The sequence below is a fragment of the Lepisma saccharinum genome, chromosome 13, assembly GCF_977018435.1.
Source record: "Lepisma saccharinum chromosome 13, izLepSacc3.1, whole genome shotgun sequence".
NCBI lineage: Eukaryota > Metazoa > Arthropoda > Insecta > Zygentoma > Lepismatidae > Lepisma > Lepisma saccharinum.
In genome coordinates this window covers 52,149,790-52,173,299 of record NC_139241.1, presented here as the reverse complement: position 1 = coordinate 52,173,299, position 23,510 = coordinate 52,149,790, and the positions used below count along the sequence as shown (strand labels likewise).

At 38.4% G+C, this 23,510-nt stretch overlaps 1 protein-coding gene across 1 annotated transcript in view; it reads left to right on the top strand.

The window, feature by feature from the left end:
• Nucleotides 1–16,688, top strand: part of LOC145996774 (arylsulfatase B-like) — a 52,397-nt gene extending 35,709 nt beyond the window's left edge. Inside the window, exons 3-8 of the mRNA XM_083133307.1 lie at nucleotides 1,689–1,915; nucleotides 3,231–3,486; nucleotides 5,608–5,765; nucleotides 9,912–10,047; nucleotides 11,936–12,091; nucleotides 16,264–16,688. Coding sequence (XP_082989433.1) covers nucleotides 1,689–1,915; nucleotides 3,231–3,486; nucleotides 5,608–5,765; nucleotides 9,912–10,047; nucleotides 11,936–12,091; nucleotides 16,264–16,688 — 1,358 coding nt within the window. The remainder of the gene's footprint in view (nucleotides 1–1,688; nucleotides 1,916–3,230; nucleotides 3,487–5,607; nucleotides 5,766–9,911; nucleotides 10,048–11,935; nucleotides 12,092–16,263) is intronic.
• The last annotated feature ends 6,822 nt before the right edge of the window (nucleotides 16,689–23,510 follow it).

Genomic DNA, 23,510 nt, shown 5'->3' with positions numbered 1-23,510 from the left:
CTGTCTGTTGACTTCCCCATGAAATTGGCATCGTTTATTTCAAGTTACAAAAAAACAGAAAGCTTCTATTTGCTTTAAAGATTTGGACGCAATTTATTCTTTGGATTATACGATTCCACAGTTTTCAAAATTCAGAAAGTTACAGTTTTATATGAGGGGTGACATAACATAAACTTCATGGCTAAAATATCTCGGTAATTTATAAAGATTTTTCTTGACCAAGATATGTAGAAGTTATTACCAAAATAAAATTAGTATGCATTTCAGTACAACTAGCTGTAAGACATATAAAAAATGATGAAATATGATTGTTGTGGATATTATCCCATCTGGTGGATCGAATAGAAAAGTCTCCGCACGGGTATAATAATAGTAGTAATAAATTTGGAACAGAATATTTTTATTAATTTATAATATTTATTATTGAACGGGAACCATAATCGTGATAATAATTACTTTTGTTATTTTTTCAAGTTTTATTAATGCCTAACCTACCTACAAAAATTCTGGTGACGTCCATGCTTCCAATAAAGAGTATAAATTATATAAATTTCAGTTAATGTTTAAGTACATGTAATTCCATGTAAACTCTTGACTATGCAGAGACGAATGTTGATCTCGCAATGAAATTCGAGACTATACTCCATGAGGCCTTAGAAAGATCGCTTCGCGGGCTTGCAGCAGACGGCAATGGTGGCGTGTCTGCGAGAACCAATCAGGTCGGCGAATGAACGAGCCCGGTTGCCACAGCTAGCTCGCTGCACCCTTCTGGAAGGGTGAGTGACCTCTGCCTCTTGCTACCTCGGCCTGTTTGTTCGGCTGAGGAGCAGACGACACGAGAGTATGGGCAACAGTGTGCGAGCGACGTCTGCTGTTGGCCCGCGAAACGCTCTTTCTAAGGCCTCCTACAATATAGTAGGTTAGAATGTAAAATTTCACCTAAGTTGATATTTTCATGCAGTTCCGTGTTTGAGTCTCGGCCTTGACATGGACATTTCTGTCCATTGATCAATTTAATTTAATCAGCATTCATCCTCAGCGTCACAATTAGAAAACTGATGTAAAGTTGAAGAAAATGTACACACACACACACACACACACCGTAGGCGTGCGCAGACCCTCTGATTAGGCGGGGGGGGGGCAAAAGCCTATATGAAAGTTCAGTCGGGAAAGAAAAATCTCATTTTTTCTCACTCTTTTAGTTTTATGGCATTGATGGGTATATATATATATATATATATATGTGTGTGTGTGTGTGTGTGTGTGTGTGTGTATAACATATTATTTAAATACATTACATAATCAATTCATCCGCTCCATAACAAACCACTTATATGGTGTTTCGGTGGGGCAAAATAATCTTACCACAAGATTACCAGACCTCAGCCCGTGCTATTTCTGGTTATGGGGGATGGTAAAGGAGCGCGTTTACGCAACAAAACAGCGGGACATACAAGACTTTAAAAAAAGAATTTCGACAGTGATACGCTCTATACCGCAAGACATGTGTTCAAGGGTCATGGAATCAATGGTTGACAGAATGCTCAAATGTATTCACATTTCTGGTTCACAGGTTGAAGGGGTATATTAAATGTGTATTATGTTTCCCTTTCGGTGGTAACATTGTTTTGCCCCACCCTGTATATACATACACAAATATAGCTATGTTTCCCTTAAATTTCTTATAGGACTGCAGCACAATGTTATCTTGGCCGCAGAACCAAAGGGCCTTCCTGTTACTGAAAAACTGCTGCCAGAATATTTGAAGAGATTCAACTATGTAAACAGAATTGTTGGAAAATGGCACCTCGGATACTCGAAAGTGAAATACACCCCTCTCTACAGGGGGTTCCACTCTCACTTCGGATTCTACAACGGATTTCAAGACTACTACACCCACACCAAGACATCACTGGTGAGTGCAGACCGATATTCCTAATACAACGCCTGGTATACTTTGTTACATTAGAATCGGCGGTTCAAGGTCATGCCCCGTTCTCGCTTCTTTCTCCCTCGGGCTTCTATTCTAGCCCCGTCTAATTCGCTGCACTTTTTGACTCTCTTTGCACTCACGCATTTAGTTGGTTACTAAATACAAGAACGAGTCGTTGATTTTGGTGTCACGTAGTGTGTGCACCGTTTGCACTACGTTCTGGAGCGGTGTACGGTATGGTGTATGGCCATAGGTGCGTGGTAGCCAATCAAATGGACGTTAAAAGCAGCAGACAGGCATTTGTCGAATGTTCTGAACTTCAACACCCTTTGCACCAGCCTCACACTGAAATGTACCTGCACTGCACCAAGCGTCAAAAAGTGTAGTGAAATAGGCAGGGCTTCTAGTCTCTGTTAGTCCAGAATCGACGGTTCAAGGTCAAAACTCTTCTGCGCACCCTTGGCTGCTTCTCTTTCTATTTTCTAGCAGTGTTGCCACTTAGGTATCTGTACTATACTCTGTCAATCAACTTGTTCATTGGTCGAGCCCTCTTGAATCACTACTTCCGCAAAGGACTTGTTTCCGTTCGCTTGCTCCAGAGGCAGAGTATAGTCCGTGTTATTCCACAATCGATGACTTTCTCAGAGGACAAGAAATCGTTCCTCTTCACTGACGCAAGTGTGTGGAGGAGATGCCATTTTTAAAATGACAAACATGGCGTTTTGCTGTTCACTTGATCAGTGTTACAGCCTTGAGGTAGTTTTGTAAATGGAAGTTGATAGCTCATGTAACTTTGAACTATACGTATATAGTCTGCCCTATATTTTTTGCGGGAGTTAAAATAATAATAGGCTGAAGGGCAAGATATAAAATCTTTTTCTCCCTCCCTCCGTGCTCCAAATGGACATTCCCGGCTGGGAGTGCTTTGCTCTGTTTGTGGAATTGTGGGGGTGTGCTTGTGTGGATCAACGTGGAAAGAGTGCATTGGGTGGAGGGATGCCTATGCAAATTATTCTATTGAGAGTTGCTCTGGGAGAATTTTCTTAACTTGGGGATAGTATCTCCCATGATCCCCCATTTTGAGTACTGCTGCCGCCCTCCCCCCTTCTTGAGAAAAATCCTGTGGGCTGCCGTGGATTCATTTAGCTCTACCTCGTGAAAAATTCTACCAGACATTGGTAGAAAAAAGAACAGACCTGCAACACTGAACGACAGAGTGGAGAAGTTTCTGGGAAGCGTGACCTTGAACCGCCTATTGTAAAGAAACAAACTTTACAAGAATATTTTCTTTATTCAGGACGGTCCATTTACTGGACTAGACTTGAGACGAAACCTAAATCCTGATTGGTCCTCACAGAAGAAATACGCCACCGACTTGTTTACTGCTGAGGCTGTGAATATAATAATGAGCCACAACACGACACGCCCTCTGTTCCTCTACCTGTCACATCTCGCAGTGCATGCCGGGAATCCCGACAACCCTCTGCAAGCCCCAAAGAAGTACATCGAAAAATTCTCGCACATTGAGGACGAAAGTAGGAGAATTTATGCAGGTAAGACGTCACGGAAATCGTATGTATACAGTCGTGTGCAAAACAAGGGGGCCCTAAATTCGGAAACAATCGTTTTCTTGTGATGTTATGTGTGTAGTAATGAACGAACTTGGCCGAAGCCAGAATTTCAGGATCTACGTTTCTCATTTATCTTGCTGTAAGTATTATCAATGGTTTATATATTTCTGCTGAACTTATTTGAAGACAAGGATTTTATTGCGACCACAAGGCTTTGAAAGAATGTATCTCGCATTCTTTTGTTATTCAATAAATATTCAATTATTTATCTATTTACCAGTAATTTCCTGCCAGTTGCTGTTATACAATTTTTGGCGGTCTTAACTACACGTAACTAGATAATGAATATGTGCTGTTTTATCTATCTTATACCGTCCTTTTACCTATTCGTGTAATAATAATACAACTAATTAATTTATTTACATATTTTATTATTATTATTATTAATATTAATTCTGATATATCTAGTTCGGACCCCCTATTTCTAGATATGTGCCTGTAGAGGAACTATTATGTAATGTTCTCAAAGTTTGTACTTTACGCTCACATAATCGGGACTGGACCTACAGTTTATATTTTAATTTGGCAGTTTTCTGAAATGCAACCGAGTTACAGTAATATCGTTGTCAAAATTAACTCAGTTACAATCAGTTGTTCGTTTTGAAAAGTACCTTGCAACAGTTTCTGCTACTGTAAACATTAAGTAACCCCTTCGGTCAGAACGATTTATTAAATTATATCATTCAAGCAAAGCTGATTGTTCGATCATTAATTGTTGAAATAATATGAGTATTGTTTACTTTATTACAATTATGATCAGTGATTGATTGTCTGTAAGTTGTTTGCGAAATATTTTCAGCAGAAACTCTAAGTTACTTTTTAAAATGAGTAACCGAAACTTTAAAAATTAAGTTTCCAAACTCTGGGTTACGACTAGAGCCCGGAAGTTCAGGATTTCTTTTTGTTAAACTAGGCAGGCAAAAAGGCATTTATAATGTTGAAAATAGGCACCAAGAAGCAAAAAAATAGGCACAATAAACCGAAAAAGGTGACAAATTTCAAATCACTTACTTCCATTCAAAATAAGATATCTAATTTAATTCCCTTAAAAAAATTAAAGTCCACAAAGAAATATTTTTCTTTACTTTCCTATGTTGTTTTGATTGTAGATATCCACTAGGTGTTATAAATTTTTCAACATTCATACTTAGCCGTCTGTTAGAAAGAATGTTTTTTTCATAACAGAAAATGATCTACAGAAGTAATTGGAGCATACATGAAACAGGCTATTGTAACCTGATTTATATTCTCAAGAAAAGAATTTTCATCTTTAAGAATGTCACAAATTGTTTTCAATGTTTCCAATTCCACATTTGTACTCATGACACGTTTGCACTTTTCTGCAACAGCTAACTTTTTCCTTCTGGCACTTCCATTAGCTGCTGCACCGATTACTCGAAGACTTTCGTGGGTGCTATTAGGAGTTTCGACCCTATTTCTTCCAGCTTTGTAATTGTCTCTGGCAACACCATAATAACGTTTTTCAAAGAAAGAAAAAGTCATATACAATTTTATAAAAAAACATTCTAAAATGTTATTGAAAGAGGCCAAAAATGCATTAAAATTAAAAATAGCGGAAATGAAAAAGCTTCTAAACCATTAGCAACAACATGAAAAATGTACATCGTGACGACTAAAAGTGGTAAACGTTGTAAGTGCCAAAAGCGAAAGTGTTGGGAAATCGCATCGTTCCGCACATCAGCCCGTAAGAACGTTCACACTAGTGACCTCTTTACACGCCCTTTGAACTACTTAGAGGGCTACCAGCCACATTTCACGTTTACCACATTATAAAGCATGGCACATTTCACAGTTTAACGTGAAAAACGGTGTTTGAATTATTGCGGCACTTACAGTATTTACCAATTTTAGTCTTCAATTGTATCAATGAATGCAGCAGGAAAGAAAAGGCCATCTTGCCAAACTTCCGGGCTCTAGTTATGACAATTGATTTTTATCACTTCTATTGTTCAATTTCATACTAACTTGACCTTTTACAAAAATTTCCAATTATGGTCATGTTGATAGTTTCTTTCCCCTTAGCTATGGTTTCCAAATTAGACGACTCTGTGGGATCAGTTATGGAGGCTCTGCAAAGGAGGAATATGCTGAAGGATTCCATCGTCGTCTTCCTGTCCGACAACGGAGCTCCAACCCTCGGGGTGCACGAAAACCATGGATCGAACTGGCCCTTCAAATCGGTAAGTTATTTAGCGTTACTTGTTTAAGGGCAGCCGTAATAGAGAGGGGGGTGTACTGTAAAGGTAAAAATTGGGTGGAATTCTTACATTGTAGCTGGGCGTGTTGACCCGAACTCGTTTGTCAATGGCAAAATTCACTGCAACACACTCCTTGAGGAATTCCACTTTCGAGTACCTATGCAACACAAGCTTATTTTATACAAAAAACCTTGACTACAAATTCAACAAAAGATCTCTCTTTTACAGATTTGCCACACAATCTCTCCTTAAGTATCGATATATTTTCGTCCGAGGTTGCCTTTCGGTCTTCTGTTAGAAGAAACGTTTGTAAATAATATCAAGTAGTGCTATCTTTTAATTATTTTTTGTTAATTTGCTATTCATTTTTGTGTTAGTTTGTTACTTTTAATTATTATTATCATCATTATTTTGCTTTTCATTGTCGACAGTTTCAGTGTAAAATGGCCACCTGTGCTGTATCTGGAATTTTCTCAGTAAATATATAAGCAACACTGAAAGTATACAAGTATACAAGTATACAAGCAGTATGCGTTTACACATAAGGTTTAGCATAGTGCGGGAGTAAAAGTAGCAAAAAGTGGGGGGCAACTTCCCCCCTCGCCCCCCCTAATCGCCGCCACTGCTGACAGGTATGTTTTAGCCCCCTCAAAGAAAATGGAATGGATAGCATATAGTATACCATTTCTAAACTATGGTACAAACAACTGAAAAGTCATTCGTGTCTATGACCAATCATCAAAGATTTCCGTGAAGAAAAGTATGCAGCATTGTGGATTGAAGGAGGACCATTCTCTAACTGACCAACTTCACCGAACAGTATAAAAGTGTTCATAAGAAAATTGTAGGTAGGTTAAATGGAAATTTAGTTTGAACCTGGTAATGGGAATTTGAATAACTACTTCGACAGCTCCTATTGTGTACGGGGTTTTCTTAGAATGTAAATATATTATTTCTAAAATAACGTGTAAATAAATATATTAAATAAGATATAATGAGCAATGTAGAACGGCAAGGTAATAGTTTAGTTTACTGACTGGTAACATATGTACCAAAATACCTACTTCCCAAAATAAAATCACAACTACGCCACTGAGTGAGCACAAGGTTTAATTCACACAGTGAGTACAAACACTAAAAACTCACCTAATTGAACACAATCAGTTTTAAGGGCCAGTACTATCGTCATTTGCAAGGCGGGTCCGTTGAACACATTTGTGTTAGGCATTTTCGTGTGACGTAAATGTAAGCCTTCACAAATATGCTCAAAAGACTGCTCTGGAGTGGATTTTTTTTTAGGTTCGAGAGCGAGACTAAGAACGAGATGAGACTGAACTTATACTCGTCACGCACCCAGTGTGTGAAGGAAGACAACAGTTTTCATAAGTCGAATGGAGATGGCAGTACATGCGCAAAGGGATAACTGAATTGGCCACAAGATGAATACTGATTAAATAGAAAGATATATAAATAGGAAGTAAACTAAATAATTGCAGTTAACACAGCAAATAATAATAAACTGAGGAATAGTATAAAACAATATTAATCTTTAAAAATATATCTGTACTCTTATTGTCAAGCAATGTAAAAATGTTTAGAAGACTCACAAAGTCACAAAGAAGAAGAATCTTGTCAGTTTTCTAAAAATGGAATTTAGGTACATGTAGCCAAGCTACGAGGGTCATCCAGAATATAAGGAACGCTTTGGTGTAAAACCCAAATGACTAAGGATGTGTGCAAAACGTTTATAGTACAGAAACTACATACATTACTCTATTTTTCCACATATTTGCCATACCCATTCAAGCACTTATCATAGTAGAATGATACCAGGTTGTTGATATCGCCATTGTACTCGATTGCCGCCAATGTATTAAACCATCCCGTTTGTTTTGTATGGCAGGACAGAGCATTTGAAGAGATTGACAAAAGGCCTCAGCATTTATTGTTGCTCCCCATGCCAGAACCTTTCGCATGCTGAGTGTTTGGCTTGGAAGGTGATCCGCTATGGTGCCACTCAATTGACTGACGCATGCTTTTGGGTATTGAATAGGCGACCCATGTCTCATCGCCTGTCGCAATAGAGAAATTTTCTAACATCACTTTGCCATGGTTGAAAAACTGAAATATACTCTCACTCAGTGACGTACGCAAGGGGGGTTTACGGGGTTTAATCCCCTCCCTTGAGCTTGTAAAATATTATGAAAAATGCTGTGGAAAAATATGAAAATGGCCAATTTATCACAGTCCAAGATCTGCGACAATACAATTAGTATTACCACTACTACTACTAATAATAATGATTTGAATTTTCCATGCAGCACGGAGAAAAGCACAGCATTCCAAACACACGCGTCTTTCAGAGTGAATGCCTTGAAAATAAACACGAATTCTTGAAAATAAAATATGAGCGCAACTATGATTTAAAACAGAAAAAAGTTGATTTGTATCTCAGTTGCAAGAATGTTCAATACATTGGCGTACGCAGTATTTTTTTTCTGGAGGGGCTGGAATAGTAAAAGTGGATAGAACATGGCTTCGTTTTGGAGGGCAGGGTGCATAATAAATATTTCGTATTTTTGGAGCTTTTCAGTCTATTAAAATTGTATTCAAAGACAAAATTGGTAATCGGGACTCACTTTAAAAGAGGTTTCGCATTTACATTTTGATCTTTTAAAGTTCGCAACGGATTTTTTTTTTTTTTTTTTGAAAATTCTGATTTTCTCAAAATTTGGGTATGAGCTGTAACCCCATCAGCCAGCCCTCTACATACGCCAGTGTTCATGAACATGTATTTTTTGTGAATAATGAGAATTAACTAAATAAAGTTCTTGGTTCGTTGTAAGCGGATAATGTATAGACAAAGGCTAGGCGGACAATAATACAGTCACCAGTCCGCCTTCCCATTGTTTACAGCAGCACGTTTGAATGTCTCTCTTTAAAATGTCTCACCTTGTTGACTAGACAATTATTCAAACAACAATAAGCTTAACTATTGCAAACTGTTTTGTTGGTAAGAACAGTCCAGATGTGAATTATCGGACACATTTATGTGGGGAAGAAACCGGAAAAATTCCAACCAATTCCGGGAATCGAACCCGGATCTCCCACGTGGTTGTCAGACGCTCTACCGACCAGACCATCGCAGCTCCTTGGATGAGTTCCATACTTTGATACTTTGATTATTTCAATTTATTTTAATACATTTTCTTGTTTTTGTGGATTTTCTTCACACCTAAAATGTCTCACCTCGTATATATAACAAAGAAACAAAAAAAATCTCCCGGAATTTGATGAAAATCGAATGACTAGAAAGTAATTTCGTTCTATTGCTTTCATAAATACTATATTTATATTTACTACTTAATAGTAGTAGTGGTATTAGTAGAATTATTAGTAATAATTCAGCTAATTAATTAACTATAAGTATTATTAATTAATTATGAATAGTATTATTTCATTAAATAATAATAAGACAATGGTAGTGTGAATTTGGAGAAAGTTTTAGAAATACCCCCCTTGATAAAATCCTGCGTACGCTACTGCTGTCACTACATGGTTGAATACATTGGCAGCAACCGAGTACAATGACGGTATCGTACAAACTGGTATCACGCTCTGATAAGTGCTTGAATGGGTATGGCGAATACGTATGTGGAAGATTAGAGTAAGAAGGTATGTAGTTTCTGTACCATAACTGTATTGCGCACATCATTGGTCGTTTGTGTTTTATACCAAGACGTTCCCTCTTTTTGGATGATCCTCGTGTATGGTTGGCTACTAAAAGATGAAGTAACAATCCCATTGCTGGGGTAATATCGTGCATGAGCGTAACTTGGGACCTAACTTTGGGGAGCGGCAGACTCGAGCTTGGGGCTTAAATTTGGGACGCCAGAATCAAAGAGTTTTATATCCCATACAAGTAGCGTCCAGGACTATTTTGCTAACTGTTAAATTTGAGAATTTAATAACTACTGACTACTTTCACTTTGCTTCTCATGTCCGAGGAGAGAAAAGTAAATTGTAATAACCTGCAATTTGTTTGATGCATGGAGGAGCACTTGCCCCTTCCAAGTTACACCTATGATATCGTTAGTTTCCTCTCATGCGCCGTTCCGTCCATTTCAGCAAAAGAATTCCCCTTGGGAAGGTGCCGTGAGGACCCCAGCTTGCATTTGGAGTCGAAGGCTGAAGAAGGTGAAAAGAGTGTCATCACAGCTAATGCACATAACCGACTGGCTTCCAACGCTATACTCGGCAGCAGGTAAGGAAGTGGGATGCATAAGTATTACCAAGCAAATTCTCCATCACCATGTTTATTCTATTTGTTTAACACAATGAAAGCTTCAAAGAAAACTCAAAACAAGCTGCTGACAACTTCTGCACCAGCATACATAAATTACTTAAAATCACATAGGATGTAAGAGAAAAAATTAATGAAAATAATCAGGGACAATTTGCCGAGCAATACTAGTGGATTCCACTATACGCCTAGAGGACAATTCAGTGAGGGTTGTAGTCTGTAAGGAAGTGACCTTTATTCTAAGACAGCCTTGGAACTTTTGTGTGAAAAGTTGTGGCATTTGTTATTTGTATTTGGGATCCGCATGTGAAAAGTGGCAAAAGAGTTCACTAGTGAAGAATTGGCCATTCACAACCCTGGAAAGAAAAAAAAATCGACATTGCTGCTACAATCATTTTCGTCGTCGTCTTCTTCTAAGAGAACCAAACCCAACCTGCCTAATCCAATGATGTATATTTATATATCATTGGCCTAACCTAACCACAGATTATATACTATCCCAAAAGCTACCAGCCAATGGGAAGGCTTGAAACAGTTGTAGCAGCAATCACTACCATAATAATAACCCGTGGCTATACAGCCATAGAAGGGCCTTGGCCGATCTCCCAACTACCAGCCTCCCTCCCACAATCGTACCTATAGGTGTGGAGTTCTTTAACCGGTGACGTGGGGTCAGCACGTCAAACCCCCAGCCGTCATAGGAAATATCCGTGACCGTATTACGCTAGTCACTCATAGCTCTCCAATTTCCTCACGATGGTGGGTTGCCACCGGCCCTATACACAGGCCGAGAACCCAGGCAGACTCGGATCCATGCCGTCCCGCAGTCGGAGTCCAAAGCACAGCGCCTTAGACCGCACGGTTACGGAGGAGGATTCTGGACAGAAATCTCAAATCGGAAACTTGACGACGTAGAGAAGTATCGTACGTTTGACGATTGTCACTGTTGAAACCATTCCAGAAATGTTTTCCTGAACGTGCAACTCAACCATAACACTTAATCAAACCAACAATTGTTGAAATCACTATTACTTGAAATAATTTTAAAGTGCGTATATATTTATGGTTTTGAGCAGTGGCAACGATTGGGGGGGGCAAGGGGGCAGTTGCCATCCCACTTTTTGCCCCTTTGCCCCCCCCCCACTATGCTAAACCCTAACTACAAAGTGAAATATACTGTCTTTGCTGCCCAATTTTGGCACCTTGCCCCCCCCCCCGGTTTTGGAACCCAATCGCCGCTACTGATTGATTGATTGGTTTGGTGTTTTAAATTCACTTTATGCACAGAAAGACTAATTGGGACTGGACCTACAGTTTAAAGTGGGATCCGAACCACTATGTGCCTCCACCCGGGACCCCTTGATTACAAGGCGACGACGCTACCACCGCGCCATCGGGGAGGCCCTAATCGCCTCTACTGAAATAACCTACTGGTATAATGGATAGTCTAATCTTCATTCCTTATTTTAATAACGTTATTTTCTTCACATGCTTCAATCTTTATTATACAAAAAGTAAACTTCAATTAGCAATAATTTACCATACATTGTTTCAAAAAGAGAGTACAGACATATTTAGGTAAGTAATTTTCAAAAATTGAAAATAGAAATCTTAATGTACAATAAAAATAATGAATAATAATATTCAAACAGTTAGTGCACATTCATATACATAGATATTGAGATTGCTAAAATGGAATTATTTAAGTGATTAACTAAACTCAACTAAAATCAATAGTTACTGTTAAAATGTACTATTCTTGGACCACTGAAAGTTCAACCTTTTATTATTTCTCTCTCTATACATATATGTCTATGATTTGAACACTGTATTATTATCTTTTATTTAGGAGGGAACGTGTCAGACTTAGGACCAATCGATGGGGTCGACATGTGGGAAGTGCTGTCACGTGATCTGGAGTCTCCGCGGAAGGAAGTGGTCATCAACGTGGACCAAAAGGTTCCCTACGCTGCGCTCATCGTTGAAAAAATTAAATATGTAGTTGGTAAGAATTCAGCACTTTCATTATGAGAAAAAACTAGACCTGGTCTGGGAGATTTCACACCAACCCTGCCAACAAACGGCAACGTTTCACTCGTAGGCGTGCGCATCGGGAGGCAAGGGGGGGAACAGTTGCCCCTCCAAATTGTCTCACATGGACTTTTAGTTTAGAGAAATCTTATTATAGGCGTTATTAAAACAATATTATTCTCTTTAATCCAACGAAAGTTCCACGCAACTACGGCGGGTATAGCTATTTCCTATTTAATTGGACTCTCACATCGTTCTACAGTAGTACTATTTATTATCACACATCGTACATACCTTTCTTAGGTATTTTTGTAGAGAGCGCAACCAGACTGCGTGCGTGCGCTCTTAGATATGAATAGAAACTTCCACTGCAGTGATGTTTCTCCTAAAACAAATGCGTCTGATTCACTCGACTTTCAATGTGGCGTTGTCCAAATTTCAACATGAACCTTTTTAATAGATAACTGTGCTAACTGGAGAATATTATCTGGCACAATAAGGTTATCTCAGCTAAATAATATCAAATTTCCTGTGCCCGAAATCGGAGATCTTAAGCCAATCCTTTCATCCCAAGACTATCTCAAGTTTCTTCATTACTCTTTTTGTTGTAGGTCTTCTAAAATCATTTTACGTAGCATGTATTCTTCCTGTGGTGAATGGAAGTTTCCACTCGTCGTTTTCTGACTTCTCTTTGGAAGACAGTAAAAGTCTGCGCTCTCAATCGCTTCAGTCAGAGATATGGCAACACTGCACGAGACACTCATAAGTTTATGTTTTGCAGCAAATTACCCAATCACCAACTGGAGAGACGGATACCTGCGGCGAAACCCATGAGGAGTGAAGGCGGGATTCGAACCCAAATCGTATCAACATTAACCACTTTGCCTTTCCCCTAAACATGAACTGTGAATTTAATAGAGCCCTCGCTTCCTCTGGGTTTTGATATATTTTATTCTTATAGTTAGGAAGCACATAGCGGGATAGGGGAGCAGTACTCCACACATTCACGATCTCTACCTTATAATTATAAAGCTATTGCTTAATATCTAGGAACGTCATCATCCCTCATCCTCAGTAACAACGTTCAGAAAAACAGCTACAAGAACACTTGGCACTACAACCTTAACTTGGCCATGGCGTGCCCGTGTTTTTCGAAAGGGTGGAGTTACATATACTTTTTAGCCAACCCTCATTTTGTCATCTTCTCCTGTATTTGGCATTTTGTTTCTTAAGAAATACTGGGCCAAAAACGGGGCTTGGCATGTCAGCCACCAACACATCGCGCTACGACGCCAGGGGTCATGGGTTCGAATTCTGGCCTGGGCATGGAAGTTTGTGAGTCCATTCATCAATATCATCATCATCATCGCTCATCCAAATTAGCCAAGAGTGGCACAAGAAGCGAAGTAAAATAAAGCAAATCAATCAATCTTTAATTAGTGGACTGTATACTATTTGACTGCTTGTTGTAGGCACCAGATATAATTAAAATAGGGCAATAATTTAAAAAAGCAGACAGTGAACACAATTTAATATTTTCTTAGTTTCACCTTGATTGACTTGAATTCTTCTGATCTAACGTATTTGCGTTTCGTCGCTTTTCTGTTCCTTTTGACTAATCACAACAACGAATGGGCGATTAGATAAAACTAATACGACACACATGAAACAAGATTAGCAATTTTAAGCAAATTTATGTAGAATGGACATTTAAAGGCACTATAAAAATGAGCTATGAGGCTCCAGACAATAAAACGAATTTATAACATTAACGTCTGTGTACCTTTCAATGCCACTATACTCTGTCTCAGCTAACTGTAGAGCAGACAAACGAAATCAAGTCTCTGCGCAAGTAGTGACGCGAGATGGCTCCACCAATAAACACGTGAGAGGAACGGAATTGCGTGGAGTGGTGGAAAGCGATTGCCTTCCCAGCAGCATGCACTGCTTCGCTCTGGCCAATAGATTTCCCTCGCTTCTCTGACTCTATGCGCAGCCTTGCTCCACAGTTAGTTGGGACAGACTATAGTCATTAGGCTAAGCGCGAGAATTAAGGGAACGGAACAAGAAAGTACCACCTTTGACATTCGCTTGGAGTGGCTGAAGAAAAGCATTGAGAAAGCTACTTACGTGTCAATAACCATGAAGGAATGGAGTGATGTAACACACAGTGGCGGCGATTAGGGGAGGGGCGAGGGGGGAAGTTGCCCCCGCCCTCTTTTCGCAACTTTTCCCCCCGCACTATGCTAAACCTTATCTACAATGGGAAATATACTGTCTTTGCCCTCACTAAGTTTTGGCATCTTGCCCCCAGCCCGGTTTTGGAACCCAACCGCTGCGAATGTTAGCACATAATAATAATAATAATAATAATAATAATAATAATAATAATAATTCCTTTATTTAGCGGGCGAGGTTCAGCCGTAGGCTGCTCTGCCACCTAACCCTTGTCATGAGCTACCTAAGAAAATATAAGTATATATAATATAATATGATAATATATGAGTACAGATGGAAAGCTTGATTACACTAAAGAGAAATAAAAAATAATAATTGATAATAGAAGAGAAGAGAAATTTTGTTGTAAATATCATTCTTTTCATTTCGTTAGGAACCAATGCAGTTGAAAATATCACTTTCTTTACATGAAACCCTTGAAAATTAATTTTAATGCACTTTAGATTGTCTACGTACTCTATATAAACTACAACCAATGAAATCTACGCGTAGATTACGTGTAGACAACGCATGTAGACGTAAACTTATAGTCTACGGCACATAACTGGACCGGACACACATTATAGATTATAAATATGTTTAGAATAAAACAGTGAGATAGAATGGGGTTTTTCTTTCTCCGACTGAACTTTCATCAAGTCTTTTGCCCCCAGAGGGCCTGTGCATGTCTATGGTTTCACTCCTTAGTGGCGTGGCACAGTATCGCAAGCGTCCTCAAGTGACACGTGTTGATTGTCGCTTCAGTGTGAAGTCTTCCTAAAATTACCGAATATACATTCATTTATCTCCAGCTATGATATCACTGGTCAGCACGTCAGACCATAGAGTGTGTGTTTCTAATAAAAATATTTCATGTTAAACTGAAGTATGCAGTCACTCATAGCTTTCCTGTGATGAAGCTTATTTTTACATACGTACACCATGACATCTGCATAACAATCCGTTATCGACTTCTGTAGCGGAGTGGGTAGCACAGCGCGCTACGACGCCAACGGGTTCGAATCCCAGCCTGGACATGGATGCTCTTTGTGAATGTCTCCTTCATCAGGATCATTACATCATCACTCATCATCACATTTGAGATTAAGCAAAAGTGGCAGAAAAGTGACGCTAAATAATTCAAGTTAAATCAAATAACAATCTTCCTTCTATCTGGTGGCTTTTTTCGAATTGTGTTTTCTATCATGCATGATCACAGTACAGAAAAATAGGCCTATCTCTTTCCTGTGTTTGGAATTTGAAATTATTAGGAAGAAAGGCCTAAATTTTGTTTTGGACTGAAAGTTCGGAATGTACTTCAATATCGCACCAAAACCACCAGTAAAACGATTGCTTTATTGAAATAATATTTGTAGTATGATGGAAGAAGGCTTCCTTGGTCGCGTTCGTGCAGTGGGAAACATCTCGATATCTGATTAGTGAGTAATAGCACAGACTCTTAATAAGTGGTCTTAACTAACTCACTAGCCTTCTTAAATCCAAAGGTTTTTGGCTGCAGCAACACAAGCCTTCCATCTGTCCCTCTCCTGGGCAAGATCAATCCAATATTTTCCATCCTTACCGGTTTCCTTTAGGTCCACCTCAACGTTATCCCTCCATCTTTGTCTTGGCCTTCCTATAGGTCTTTTACAATCAGGTTTCCCAACAAGAATCCCGTAAACTCTTCTTTCCTCTCCCATTCGTGACACATGGCCTGCCCACCAAAGTCTTCTTGATTTAACCATTCTAATAATATCTGGGCATTATGCAAATTATGCAGTTCTAAATTATGTAACCTTCTCCACTCACCTGTCTCCTCGTCCCTTTTAGGTCCAAATATTTTTCTGGGGATTTTATTTTAATTTTATTTATTTATAAAAAGCGACATTAAATAAGAAACAACACTAATTCGTTGTTTATGTATTTTAGGTACGACATCCTTCGAGCTCTACGATGGTTGGTTTGGAGAGGTTCCAAAGAACACTCCATCTTACATCTCCTCCACTATTCATTCCAGTAAATCTGCTCTGGCCCTGAAGTCAGTTGGGTCTCCAGTTCCAGACAACATCATAGCTTTGAGAAACCAGTCTCAGATATATTGCATGAAGAAATCCACCAATCGGGAATGTTCTCCGTTTTCATCACCGTGTCTTTTCAACCTCGATAAAGACCCATGCGAGTTTAATAATTTATTTGGAATACATCCGGCTACATCGTACATGGCAGAAAGGTTGAACCAGTATATTGGAATCTTTGTGCCTCCAACAAATAAAGAAATCGACCCAACGTCGAATCCTAAATTTTGGAATAACACGTGGACTTATTGGGAGGATTATCATCTTCTTTATCAGTGATATTATCCATTTTAACATGCTTTGAATATATCATTACACGGTGCAAGAAGACTCATATTTTTGTAAAAAATCACCAAAATATGCAAATAAAACAAATAAATATTCAGTAATATGTTCCCATTCATGATGAAGATAGATTTATGTAATACGATTTATGTAATAATATAATTTTATAACAATTTAAAGGATGGAATCAGGCCATAGAAGTACATGCGAGCATTTACGATTCTACAGACACAATATAACCACTGATCTAACGCATTATATATATATATATTGAAACGACAAGAATTTTATTTTCTTCAGTATACAAGATATGGTTACATATAACGATTATTATTTTTTATGTATATATGGATGGATCAAAAAAGAAAAAAAAAGTAGTCAGTACTACTTTCGGAGGTATGCGCTTATGCCCTGAAGATTAACCCAGGGCGTCAGTTTCGCGAATTTTTTTCCCCCCGCTTTTCTTTGATTCATCCTTTATTTTCCATTTTTTATTACAATAATTCACTGTGACATTGGCAAGAATTCCCCAGTGTGAAGAACCAAATTTGTTCGGTTTTCCTGAACAAAGTTGGTTTTACATCATTCTACAAGGTAAGAAGATTAAGATAAAGGTTAGTAATAGTAGGAAGTAAATATGTGTTAGTGTTTAACATTAATATTATTTATGATCACAGATACGAAATTACATAAGTGTGTAATTGGGTGGGAAATGTTTTGTTAGGATATGTTTTATTGTGTGTCGTGTGCATTAGTGTAGATGGATGAGATGAGGGATAGACATTAACACGATTCTATGAATGTTAAGCAGGGTCTATGTTCTAGTATGTTATGTTCGAGATAGTGAGAGTATTATTGGCTTTGAGATGTAAGTATTAATACTAGGAAGGGATATGAAAGAACGAGTGATGCCTGATACAAGGATCTTGGCGCGATTGCAATTGATGGTTATAATTGCAACTGGATATCTCTGCTAGATTCTGTGGAACAGCCAATCAGAACGAAAGTTTGGTCATGTGAAGATAATCTGTAACTTTGGCAGGGAACAGTTTTTGTCTGTCTTTTCCGAGAGTTGGTTGTCTATGTTGTCTTTCGATGAAAGAAAGAGCAGCAGAGATGATGTGCGTTCATTAATATTTACAAATTTATCCAAAGCGATGAAATTAGTACACGACAAATGTGATTAGCCGATAATGAAAATCCTTATTAAAACCAGTATATTAAATGTTTGACGTATTTAGTTGAATGAATCCTGCTAATCTCATGCATGAATATACATACCAGAGTTTGAAAAGCTTGTTGAGTGCACTTTGATCACCATAATTTCTTTCGAGCCAAGTTCTAGACTGTACTTTTCTTTAATTTCAATAACAGCAGTAGCTATTTTCCTACAATCGCTCGTCCATCTTTTCAGCTTGTCTGCTCTTCGCAATGCCTTGTGGGAACAAAGTATAGCCTGCCGACAAGTACGGTGACAAGTAACATGTGAGAAGAAAACTAGCAGATGAGCCAGTTCCACACAAAGAGTTCAACTGAAGAATCCAGCAGGAAATCTAGACTCGTGTGATTCAGGCATTAGGTTGCTCAGTTAGGTTAATCGGAACAGAACCTACAGTTTAATGTGGGATATGAATCACAAATGCCGCCAAACCGGGATATCCTTTGAGTAACGTCAAATCCTTATTTCTGATACGTAAGCGTGGCTATTTGTTTTAAGATTTTCAGTTCTGTAGACAATAATTAAGTGAAGTTACTGCTGCATAACATAATAAGTATATTGCAAAATAATGTAGCAGTATGCATTATACAATAGCTATACACTTACAGTTTTTCTTTTTAAAAATAATACTATTATTTTTCGTCATTAAAGCCGTAAATATATAATATGGTCTTGATTTTTTTATTGGAGGAATGTGTAAAGTAGGGGGGCCAAGGTCGAAAGTTGGTGGCAATGTGGAAAGCAAGTCCACTTCTCTCGGTTGAAAATTTTATCTTGAGCCGCACCAGAGAACAACCATGTGTCCCCCATCGGGAACTGAACACCTGATTACAAGTAGACTATGTTGTCACCATCTTCAATATAAAAAAAACAAGATACAATATATCCTTTACAAGTGAATAGCTATGCTATAATTCCCACATACCCTTCAAATAAATTACTGAGAATTAAGTAAGTCGTATCTAATCATGGTAAGTTTAATGCGTCTTCTTAGAAGCTACACGAAACCATAATTTCCAATAATAGACTGGGACAATTTTCGAAAATTCTGACTGTAGGAAGCATTTTTGAGGAAAACCGGGCAAACAACCTTTTGTGCTGATTACGAATATTTTGTTTGCCACTCTCGATTTTGGTGTTATATGCTTCAAATCGCTAAAAAAACAAAATGGCGGCCATACGAAATGAGTTCCTATTAACTTTTGAAGGAGCAGAAACTAAAAAGTGATCTTGGTGTCAAACATTATGTTTTTGGGTATGCTGAATCCAAATATTATGTTTTCAAATCTGAAATTTTAAGCTATGTGCTCAAAATCGCTAGAAAACAAAATGGCGGCCATACGAAATGAGTTCCTATTAACTTTTGAAGGAACAGAAACAAAATAGTGATCTTGGTGTGAAACATTATGTTTTTGGGTATGCTGAATCCAAATATTATGTGTTCTAATCTGACATTTTAAGCTGTTTGTTCCAAATCGCTAAAAAACAAAATGGCGGCTACGTGCATCCATGCAATGTTTCGTATCCATACTTTTGAACTAGGAATAAAACAGTGTAACAATAGGTTTTTAATACAGAAAAAAGTATAGAACATTGCTAAAGTAAAGATGCAAAATAATAATAATATTATTCAAAGCATAAGACCATATTGAAATATTAACAGTACCAGTGTATGATAAATCCGCACGTTATCCTTATTCAACCTTATTTGGTCTACAAAAATAGTAAAAAATTTTTCTAGTCTCGGATATTCATGCACTCCTTAGTGCCAGTATCTGCACATTTGCAAGCTGCAGTACATACAAGCTGGCCTTTGCTGCAGGAACATGTAGCGAATATACGTATAACCACCCAAACATCCACAGGTGACAATGTCATAGCAGGATTGTGGAATTGGTGGCAGCGATTGAAGTTTTGGAACGAGCTGTCCATCAACTATTTTCCATCCCAAGATGGATGGTGGCAACACAGGTTTTGGTATGACAGACCCCTCCACACCATGGCTTGATAGTGGGCCCGTTGTACATGAAACCGTAGATCATCGGTAGTGGGGGGCAGTGCTTCTGGTGTTTTTCCTTTGCTGAACAGCTTTACTCTGGCTTCATCACAGCTGCTTGCCTCCGGTACACAATACAACTTGCATATCAACTTCTCTGCCTTGTGTGCTGTTTCTGGTTTCAATTCGTCAAGACTAAGATTTAGTAGATCATTATTATTAGTGTTAAATATTTTCCATGCTGTCTTCTTACTGATCCCAGCAATATAGGATACTGTGTCGCATCCTGTTATGGCGTGGAATGGGATGAGAGTTTCGAAGACAGGATCCGTAAATGAAAGCTTCTGCCTGACTTCATGTACTGGAATTTATTTATTTATTTTTTTATGTTCCTGCTCGCAACCACAATTTCCTACGTCTAATCTTGTGAAGTAACGCTACCAATTGCACTAATACATCTGCATCACGTGCTGAGACAACAATGTTATCAGCACCAGAATGAAGACAGTGAAGGACAATGCGCGTGTCCGCCTCTTCGTGGTTTGCCTGCAATCCTTCAATAGACAAATCATGATTGTTTGTCCGTACGTCATCCTCCTTGTGAAATCCACCGGAAACCACAAATAGTTTGTCTTCAGGGGCATTGTAGATCAAATGATTAGAGAGAAAACACGCCAAATCTTTTTTTATTATCTGAGTTAGCAAGGAAGTCACTGAATTTGTTGGGGATTGGCACGCATCCATTTTCTATTACTCTCCTTACTAAATGAGCATGTTTCAAGCGCCTATCCCTTGTTCCAGCCTTGATTCCAAGTGCAACAACTAATGCTTGACCAGCTATTATAAGGCATGACGCAGACGGAATTGATATATCAGGTGGACAAATTGCATCCTTGGTCATCACATCAGCTAGAATGGCTTTGTTTCCTGTTCTCAGACTTCCGTTTGTGTTGGCAAGGGAGATTGGAATTGGCATTAGTTCATGACACAAAATGCGATTTAGATCCACATTACGACCTGCCTCATAGGCAGTTAGGAGGCGTTGGAGAATATTCCTGTTAGTTTTCAAAATGGTTCCCGTGCCACTTACTACCAATTTAACTTCATAGAGGGACTTAAAGGTCTTTGCATTTGACTTATGTAGAGGATCACTTAACTTGACTTGTGTGTGACTTTCATCAGGGGCCATCATCCTTCCCTTCACGAAGGTGTCTAGCTTTACCTGGCCCAGTGTTTCAGCTTTGAGGAGAGTATCTAGAATATCTGAAGTAGCTAAATCCTTTTTGGCAATGTTCTGGAGGAACTGATAAGAAACATCTTAAGATGATGGCTCACAGGTGCAGGTCTTTTCAAATTTATAAGTGGATCCATGGTTCTATGTTTCTATCATTATGAAATAAAGTAAAAAAGAAAAAAAATATATATATATTATAGGTTTAGTCACTTTTGTGGTTCTTTTGTTTAAAAAAGAGGAAAAAACTACAACAATTTTCAAAAATGTCAGATTAGAAAACATAATATTTGGATTCAGTATACCCAAAAACATAATGTTTGACACTAAGATCACTATTTTGTTTCTGCTCCTTCAAAAGTTATTTGAAACTCATTTCGTATGGCCGCCATTTTGTTTTTTGGTGATTTGAAGCATATAACATCAAAATCGAGAGTGGCAAACAAAATATTCTGAATCAGCACATCAATTGCAGTCAGAAAAGTTTGTTTGTCCGCTTTTCCTCAAAAATGCTTCCTACACTTTTTACAGTCACATTTCTGAGAATTTGCACCAGGCTATAAGGGGAAGCACACATTTCCACTGAAAAGTCAAAAAGAGTTTGTTCCACACGGAAGTTGTCCTTGAGCCCCATTTCCTCTTCCCAATTTCTAAATCTGATTGAGTTCCAATGGTGATTATATCTCCTTTCCTTATCGTTCATCTTGCTGTTGGCACCACTGTTCGCTCCAGAAGATCGTCCACCAATCAGCTTCTTCGTCTTCTATTTTGTCATCGCCAAAAGGCGCCAACTGGTCCTCTTATTGGCGTACGAAGACTGCTGCTTGTGCCATCGACTGTTAGCCCTCTAGAGGTGTGAAGCGCTGGTGTTCCCAGAAGATTTCTTGTGATCTTTCAGAATTCGTATGTGTTGGCTTTTGCTTTTTGTGGCTTCCTATTTTGCAGTTGTAGTTCGGCGAATATGATTTCACTCTAAGTTGTAGCTCTTGCCAGAGTCTGTAGTAGTGGTTGAAGCGGGTGACTTGGAATCTTCTTGCCCTTCGCTTCATCTTCAATAGGAGAGCCAAATTTGAATTTGCTGCTGTTGATCTGAGCTGGACTAATGTTCTTGTACTAGAAGTCTGCAATGTTATATGTGCGATGCTTTGTTGAATAGCTGACTCTATCTTTTCCGCAGTCTGCATGTGATCTGGAAGGTTGATGTCTGCATTCAGCTGACGCCTGCACTCCTCCCATCTTGGTGAAGGACGGCGTGTTAGAAATACACGTGTAATATCCAGGTATATGAGGTTGTGGTCGAAATTCTGAGCGTTTTACGGTTCATATGCCAGCTGTATTCTTTTCATCAGGTCGACATCCGGTACATCCGCTGCTTCTCGAACCCTCTACTTTTGCGTGGTAACGAGTTAAAAAATATTATATTTGCTTCTTAAATAAAATAAGTGAAGCATTAAAATGTATATTATTCATAAACAATATGTACACATATTAGATAAACTTCCTGATCTGAGTCAAATGTAACAAACAAAATAATTACAAATACTTACAAATACTTGAATTGAGTTCCACGCTCACCGGCGAGTAATGGCTTGACAGATCAGACCGCGAGTAGTGCCGGGTTAAACAGAAATCTAACGGACTTAAATTTTTAACAAGAGATGGCATCTGGAATACAATTTCTGAAACTAGAATTCAGTAAGAACATTTGAGAATAATTTAGAATTTCTTTCTCGCAAAGATATTCAACGAAAATTTCTATCTGCTACAACAGAAACAAATTCACCATTGTTGGAAACTTACTTAACATATATATATAATAGTTTCGAAGATTGCGCAATTTATTACCTTTTAATTTTATTCAAGTGAAATGTAGTACTATTTATTATCACACATCGTACATACCTTTCTTAGGTATTTTTGTAGAGAGCGCAACCAGACTGCGTGCGTGCGCTCTTAGATATGAATAGAAACTTCCACTGCAGTGATGTTTCTCCTAAAACAAATGCGTCTGATTCACTCGACTTTCAATGTGGCGTTGTCCAAATTTCAACATGAACCTTTTTAATAGATAACTGTGCTAACTGGAGAATATTATCTGGCACAATAAGGTTATCTCAGCTAAATAATATCAAATTTCCTGTGCCCGAAATCGGAGATCTTAAGCCAATCCTTTCATCCCAAGACTATCTCAAGTTTCTTCATTACTCTTTTTGTTGTAGGTCTTCTAAAATCATTTTACGTAGCATGTATTCTTCCTGTGGTGAATGGAAGTTTCCACTCGTCGTTTTCTGACTTCTCTTTGGAAGACAGTAAAAGTCTGCGCTCTCAATCGCTTCAGTCAGAGATATGGCAACACTGCACGAGACACTC